This window comes from Malania oleifera, chromosome 7 (genome assembly GCF_029873635.1).
Source record: "Malania oleifera isolate guangnan ecotype guangnan chromosome 7, ASM2987363v1, whole genome shotgun sequence".
Lineage (NCBI taxonomy): Eukaryota > Viridiplantae > Streptophyta > Magnoliopsida > Santalales > Ximeniaceae > Malania > Malania oleifera.
The window spans coordinates 93,204,198-93,212,928 of NC_080423.1; the positions used below are offsets into that span (position 1 = coordinate 93,204,198).

The 8,731-nt window shown below is 32.9% G+C and overlaps 1 protein-coding gene across 1 annotated transcript; it reads left to right on the forward strand.

Annotated features, from left to right (window-relative positions):
• The first annotated feature begins 3,013 nt into the window (after positions 1 to 3,013).
• Positions 3,014 to 5,071, forward strand: LOC131160031 (acid phosphatase 1). The gene is made up of 3 exons (XM_058115318.1): positions 3,014 to 3,383; positions 4,192 to 4,404; positions 4,702 to 5,071. The coding sequence occupies exons 1-3, from the start codon at positions 3,046 to 3,048 to the stop codon at positions 4,877 to 4,879; spliced, it is 729 nt and encodes a 242-aa protein (XP_057971301.1). The 5' UTR covers positions 3,014 to 3,045; the 3' UTR covers positions 4,880 to 5,071.
• Positions 5,072 to 8,731: the final 3,660 nt, after the last annotated feature.

An 8,731-nucleotide genomic window follows, 5' to 3' on the forward strand; every position in this document is an offset into this window, starting at 1 on the left:
ATTCAGTATTATTCTACCCAAAGTATTATCCTCAGTTCAGAAACACCAAATTACTTATAAAATTTAAAATAACCAACTTACCCAGATTTTGGGATGGTGTCCAAGTTAGTCTAACCAACAATTCACTCCGACAGACTTGAACAAAATCTTTCCAAGAGTAGCGTGGCAGCTTCCGATCGTCCAACCGGCGAAAATTGGAGCCAAAAACTTAAAGAGAAGGAGGGGAAGACGTTTTAGAGAGAGAGAGAGAGAGAGAGAGAGAGAGAGAGAGAGAGAAGGGTTTCCCGAAAATTCTCACGCTGAAATCCCGAGTTTGGTATATTTATTCAGGCAGCTTTGTCGACGAGACACGTCACATCGTCGACGAGCTCATGAAGAAAGTTCATCGAGGAACACTTATTCCTCATCGACAAGTTTCAGGCCCTAAAATCAGCCCTCTCGGTAATGTCTCATCGATGAGACATGTGTCCCCGTCTATAAGTCCAAGAGGCCTACTCATCGACGAGACCCTGCTAAAATTCCTTTTAAAATTCATTTTCTCTCCTTACATTTATTATTTAATTACTATAATTCTTCAGGTCTCTACAGGCAAAGTGGGAGAATGTTGGATATATTTCAAAAAATATATCTCATATGAATGACATGGGTCCCACATGAAGGGTATGTGTCCCATGTGAAAAGGGATGGATTAATTATCTTGCTTTGAAAATGTATGTCCTTGCATACATTTGAAGGTCAAATAGTTTGTCATGAGGTCATATATCTTAAAGACCTTATGTCATTTCTAGCGCTTTTCGAGTCAAATTCAAAAATTTAGGCTCTTAGGAATATAGTTATTCATGACAAGATCTACTAAGATCAATTTGTTTTCTTTTTGGGAGACGGAAAAAGTCGCTTTTTTAGCAAAATTTAAATTAAAATACTTTTTTCATACGTTTGAAAGCGCAAAGTTCAAGTTTTAAATATAAATCTTACAAATTTAGATAAATCCCAATAAAAAGTACGATATTTTTTGTCCAAATACACAAATTCAAATTTGCGTGTTGAAATATATACTTTCAAACACAACTATTGTGATGAATTTTTTTATGAATAATACTTGAAAACATGACTTTAAATTTGTGTAAATCTTTCATAAAAAAAAAAGTCAATAAATCTACGTCTCACATGAATTAAAACCAAATTCAAAGCCAAATATATAGTGTTTAGGAACATAAATTTAAAATATTAAATTTAAAATTATGTGTATTTTAAAATTTTTTAAAATAATATTTAAATATTATCTTAAATTACTTATTTAAATTTATAAAAATTTAAATTTAAATCCCAAAATTTATATTCATGTCCGAACTCCCATGCCCATTTACTATGGGAGTTTTGAATAACTCTGATCAAAATACTGGCCGACAAACTCTCGCCCACTTCGAAATAATTACACCTATAAGAAATAGCTAAGTAAGCTTTATAGCCTACACACTTTACAGTACTAAAATTATTACAACTATCAGAAATAGCCAAGTGCCCATATAGCCTACGTATATAGAGCCAAGACCTCTCTCTCTGAAATTAATATATATATATATATATGTAAGAAAAATACCTCTCGTTTCATTTAATTAAATACATAATTTTAATTTCAATACTGATAATTAATTTAAATAAAATTATAAGTTTATTTTATATATATTTTTTATTTATTTGGGTTGGAACTTACTCTTCTAGTTTTTTTATATAAAATGTGATCCCACTTCAAATCAAAAACATTTTTTTTTTCTTCAAAACAACACTATCTTCTACTTTTTTTATGATTTTTATTTTATTGGGTAATTAAATGACATTGTATCTCCTATATATAGCTATGATGTTTATAAGTGCATACAAAACCGAATTTATTAAGTAATTCTGAAAATTGTGCTCGGAATGACTATATGCACCGAGATGTTTCCTTCGTAAACACGAAATAGGCCTTAAGGATACTCAACTTCTAATAAATATATGTGTTTTGTTTACTATTAATTTTATTAATATTTTTTTTTCTTCTATTATTTTTTCAACATTTATAAATATATACTCAATATCTACAAAAGAAAACATAAGACGGATTGTGAGATTGCATATTTTAAAGTGTTTTATTTTTTATGTTTTCATTTTATTTCAATTATAATAGTATTTATGAATATGATGTTTCGTTATTTCTCCCTTCCTAGGGGTTGTGTAGCCATAGTTTCGTATTTATGGTTACTAGAATCAACAAAAAAATCACTCTAAGACAATCATTTCATTGCTAAAAAATGAATTAAATTAAATGATTTTTATTTATTATTTTTAAATTTTTACTTTGACAAAATCAAGGACAAAAGATTGAAAAAATCAGTCTTTAATTTACTATTGAAGGATTTTAGCAATTTTTTAGAAATTAAATAGATATGATACTCTTCTATATACACAAGGAAGGTAATCAAAAAAGGAAAAAAAATATTTTTTAATTTAGATTTTTCACACTTAATTATGTCATGTTGAGATAATTTACAGAAGAAAAAATAATAATTTTTTTATCTAATTATCCTTTGTAATAAACTAAATAAAAAAATTCTCATGAGATTGATAAGCACCTCATTTTTGAAAGTTAAATTCCTAATTAATAATATCATTCGATGAGAATATATCACATTTTACAAATTAAAAATCATATTTTGGATTCTTTAATTTGTGAAATTTGATAATATTGTATCGATTCAACGAACACTTTGTGATATGAGGAAGACATGTCAAAAGGTGATCGACTGTAAAGGTCGATTCGTATCCAAAGCCTAAACCTAAAAAGAGAATGAAATTTTCATGCGGGTTTGTATTTTTATTATAATTTATTAATTAATTATTTTTTTATATATTTTTAAAAAATATATTATTATTATTTTAAATACTCGCACTAAATTTCAACCCCTTACGCCCTGCTGCTATTTATTGCACCTAATTCATATTAAAAACGAACAATTTATTAGGGCCATGGCATTGGCGAGGGGGAAAGGGAGAGATATATTATTTATGTTCTTCGTAGTTGCCGGCATAGCGACAGGCGGCGCTGCGATGACGACGGCGGTGGGTGGCGGCGGAAGCAGGTTCTGCTTGAGCTGGAGGTTGGCGGTGGAGACCAACAACGTGCGTGCATGGCGGACGGTGCCAACGCAGTGCATTGGGTGCGTGGGGGCCTACATGCTCGGAGGCCAATACAGAAGCGATCTTCAGTTCCTTGTGGAACAAATACTCAGCTACGTCACCGGCGGCGGAGTCGTCGTCTCCGGCGACGGCATGGATGCTTGGACTTTCGACATTGATGAAACTTGCCTCTCCAATCTCCCCTACTACACCATCAAACGATATGGGTATGCAGTATGAATTGCCTGTGTTTTGAGAATTTAATTAATTCTTATTTTGCACATAGTATTTAAGATATTAAAATTTAAATTTGAATAATTTCATTTTTTTTTTGTTTGAAAAATTAAAATATGTTCATTTTATTTGAGAGCTATTTTAAATTTATTGGTACAATTTGATTTGTAGTTTTTGAAAATCATTTCTTAATTTCTTGTAATTCAAATACATTTTTTTTAAAAAAATTATCGAATTATGACTGAAATTTTAAATCAAATACATAATTTATTTTGACAAATGTAACATTGTCAAAATTTTTTATTTTTATTCATTTATTTAAAAAAAAATTGCAAAAAATTAAAAAAAAAAAAGAGTTATTTTTCCATTTTTAGAAAATTAAAATGAAAAATAAAAATTATTAATTTCCCAAAACCAAATGAGTCATAACATTCCTTTTAATCAAAACCCCAAAAGTAGAAGAGCAGGTATTGATTAATTAATATATAATTACTGAATATTTTAAACATTGCATTATGGTGTCCCTAGCTACCTACTCAAATCTAGGCATTGACTATATATTAAAATTTAACAATTGTCCATCGGTCACACAACTGATGTTATATTAGATTCAGCCATCAAATTGTAGTTTCCATTTTGCAATTTGGCCCCTAATTGGGCAGGCAGCCAATGTTCTTCCGAATATTTCTATTAATTAATTAATTAATATGCTTCCCAGTAATTAATTAATTAATTAATCTCTAAATTAACTACTTACGATATGTATGTATGTATGTACTATACATGGATGCATGCACGTAGGGGCGACCCATATGATCCAGTAGCGTTTTTTGCATGGGCGTCCAAAGGATTGTGCCCTGCAATTCCTGAAGTCCTGGGATTGTTCAACAAGTTGATCAAAGTTGGATTCAAGGTGTTCTTCCTCACTGGTAGAGATGAAGCCACTCTTCGCCAGCCTACCGTTCGCAATCTCCAACTTCAAGGCTTCATTGGCTACAAAAGCCTAATTATGAGGTAATAAGTGTGTGCGCGCGCATGCATGCGAGAGTGAGAAAGGATAAACGGGAGGAATTAATTCGTCTTCCATCCTAATACCTGTTTCCATCTAATCCGATCCTTAATTTGGATAGAAAAGAAAAAGAAACACTTCACTGTCTCTATTATTAGTTAAGGAAAAAGGGAGAGGAGGTAGTTTTCAAAACCCAATTGCACCAAACAAACCCTGAAGAAGTTTTTATGTTAAGAGTGATAAAAGCCCAATTCAACTATGCCTTCTAATTAACTTCTAAAAGGAATTTCTCTCTTTTTCAGGACAGCTGCGTACAAGGGACAAAGTGCGGTGACGTTTAAGTCAGCAATTCGGAAGGAGTTGGTAGCACAAGGTTACAGAATATGGGGGAATGTGGGAGATCAGTGGAGTGATCTTCAAGGTGATTGCCCTGGCAATCGCACCTTCAAAGTTCCTAATCCCATGTACTTTGTTCCCTAAAAGCAAATTCATCTTTTGGAAGGGAGGAGGAGGAGGAGGAGGAGGAGTCGTGTATGATCAACCCAGCAACACAAAATTGCAAGACTGAGGAAGGAAAGTTAATTGTAATCAGTTCATCTCATGGGGCAATTGCACTTTTAGTGCTTGAAAATTTTCATGAAAATAGATAATACTAAATGGGGGACTTAATTGATCAATTACCTTCTAACACATCCTTGGGATTTTATTTTTTTTCCCTAATCCTTGCTCTATAGGCGTCTTTGGGGCTCCAACATCTTCACTGACAGGAACTATTACACTATCCTTAAAAGTCAAAGCACAATGATTGTATTCTCAAGCCCTCAAAAATCAAACAAATTATGCTTCATGTCTTTGCTCCTTTCAAGAACCCTAGGTACCTATTATGGTTTGTGCCCTACCTTTAATGATGATTGCTCTCAAAGACTTGCAGCCATTTTTTTCTTTATGAAACTGAGAATCTCCCATGTCATCAATTTAAATTAGAATGCTCAATTACTTGATCTTGCTAGGATTGCATTGGGATGATAAGTTCTCTACATAAAAAATATCTTGACTAGGTGTAGTAATTGGAGTTTTTTTCCGGATTATCTTTTTTTTTTTTAAAATATATAAAATAATACCTTTTTCTGGAAAATATTTCTCAGAATGATTCTGACGTAATCTCACTACTCTAAGTAGTGAGATTTGCCACGTGTCGACGTTAAGTAGCGAGATTTTTCTGCCACGCATCTCTGCGAGAATGAGCTTGGCGTTTAAATCTCGCTACTTGGAGTAGCGAGATTTACTTAATCAATTTGTAATTTAGTTAAAAAATATATAACAGTCATACACTATATACAGTAATTATCTTTAATTAAATAGGAAAATTTTTATATATTTTCATTATTAAGTAGGAAATATTTAAATGTTAATATGTTTCATTTATTGCCGTTATCTGTAGTACAAAGAGAGTCGATGATCCATCAATTTATCATACTATTTTTTTGATTGAAAAGTAAATATATTTATCAAAATGAGTATTTACATGGAACACTGGGCAGATATAGGGGGGAGCTAGAATGATCGAGGTTATAGCAAATGGAAGAGTTAGAATGATCGAGGTCCAATTCCTCAAAAAGTTGAAGCACTGCATCCAGGTGGTTGGCACATCTTGACATAATTTGGTTCTTAATTCCAATGAGCTTTTTGTATAATGGGGATTCATCATTTTTTATCGTGGCCTCCTACAGACTTGAACCTTTCAGGTAGATTTGATTGACCCATTTGGACCAGAGAGAGTCTTTGTTAGAGTGGATATTCCAAAGTGTTTTTGTGAGCAAGGAAAGATTCCAAGCTTTCTGATTTAGCACACCCAGACCATCTATCATTTCACAGTCCCTCTCCTTTCATTTAGTAGTAGTTGCAGATCACCATCTGAGGGATTCTCGTGCAGTTCCTATCGTGAGCTCGATTACATCATTCTCAGCCTTCTCTGCTCTAGCCGAAATGTGGGAGAAATGGGATGCATTAAAAGCCTTTAGAGGTCTTTTCAGGCCCTGAAGTCTCCTCACCAATTTGAATTGCTCAAAGCCTTGGACCTGCACATCCCAACCTTGTTTGATAATGTGCAGGAAATTATGGTTTAGAGTCCACATGTTGAAAATTTTTAAAGATTGTCTTCCCAGACACCCCCCTTGAAACAGGGAAATGAGGCACATCGAGTGATCAGAGAGAATTCCAGGGAAAAGGAATTCAACCTTAGCGCTCAGATCCTCCAAAATCCATCTCTGATTAGCAATCACCCTGTCCAATTTGCTCCAAACTGTACCATTTGTCCAAGTAAGGAAACACCCTGATGATCACAAATCAGATAGACTAGAGTTGAAGAAGCAATCACCCATATCTCTAGTATATAATCAGAGACAGACCGACCATTGTCCTTCTCAGCAGCTGAAAGGACATAGTTGAAATCCCCTAGTAGAAGCAAATAGCTTATAATTACTAAATTTATAACTTGCGTACGATTGAAATCATGTGATCTGTGACATTTATTTTGAATTTTGACCGTCACCTTCAAATCTTAACATTTTCTTCATTACTCCTCCAATGGCTACTACAATTATACTTATCGAGTCTTCTGCTTATTTCAAAACTTGTTGTTCTTGATGTTGGGAATTAACATGAAATTCCCCAAGTGCTAGCGAGGAAGAAAGTATCAAGGGCTGCAACACAGAAAAAGTCGTTAACTGTTACAGAGATATTTGATAGGGAAGATGAAAACGATGATTTCTGCAATGAAGATTTTAAGGTGGAGGTGGATGTGGGAAAGAATGGCGATAGAAGAAAACAAGCAGCAACAAATGCCAAATCGGCAGCGGTAGCTGCATAAAAGAAGAGAGGATAAGATAATAAGCAGCAGCCTCAGCTAGTAAAGCAAAAGTTGTTGACGGACATTTTGAAGCTTGCAGAGAATCCAGAGATTTCACCAGAGAAGAAGAGTATTTCACTGTCCTACATTTAATGTTTTTTAACTTTGATTTCTTCATCATATATGCCTCAATTATCGATAGGAGTTGATAGAACTTCCTCCTTTATAGATCGCAGGTTATTATTTCCGTCTGCCTTATGTTTAACTTTCTACATTTTGGATTGTCATTACATTTTTGATTTTATGATTGGTTCTATTGTGCCTTTGCTTGGCATTTGGTTTGTGCATTCAATGATTCCAAAGTATTCCAATGTTTGCCCTCATTTGGTTCAAACTCCATTATCGAGAAGAAAGATTTTTTATTGAAGCTGTTCATTCATATCTAGATTCGCAACTTGGTAATAATTACCAACAATTATGAAGTGACAAAAAATATTAAATTATATTTTAAAAAATAAGACATACCCTCCTTTCCATATCAATCTTATTATCAAGAAAAGATTAATGCTCCATGCCAAAGAATCTATTACCAATATGTTTGTGATCAAAACATTAAAATTATTATGTTCATGAAAATTTTGTATCTTGAGTAAGACAATTCCCAAGCATCCGAAAGTGGAAGGGGACAATGATGCCATGAACCAAATGTTGTAGAAATACAAATGGCTCGGTATGCACTTTTTAGGATTTTTTTTTTTTTTTTTTTGTGTAGTTCTAAAGATAAATCATCATATCATACACCTCTTTTATTGAGTATACATTTCCACCCTATTCAAGTTGAATTGCACCTAATTGAATTCTTTGCTTTTTCATCAAGGCCCGTTTGGTGTTACTTTGAATATTGTGAAAATCAAAGTAGAAATAAAACCTAAAAAGCATAAATAGAGAGACTAAATTATATTTCACAACATTACATTTACAAGATTCGTATACATTCAACCTATCAAATTACTAATACTAATTTCGGTAGAATCCTGTTTACAAATTGAGCATATCCATCCACGCACCTGTGCAAAGAAGACATAGTCTTGTAAAGATACCAGTATGTTCACAACATAAATTTACGAGATTCGTATACATTCAACCTATCAAATTACTAATACTAATTTCAGCAGAGTCTTGTTTACAAATTGAGCATATCCATCCATGCATCTGTGCAAAAAAGACATAGTCTTATTTACAATTGATACCAGTATGTTCACAACATTATATTTACAAGATTCATATACATTCAACCTATCAAATTACTAATGCTAATTTCGGCAGAGTCCTGTTTACAAATTGAGCATATCCATCCACGCACCTGTGCAAAGAAGACATAATCCTGTTTACAATTGATATCAGTATGTTCACAACGTTATATCTATGAGATTCGTATACATTCAACCTATCAAATTACTAATACTAATTTCGGCAGAGTCTTG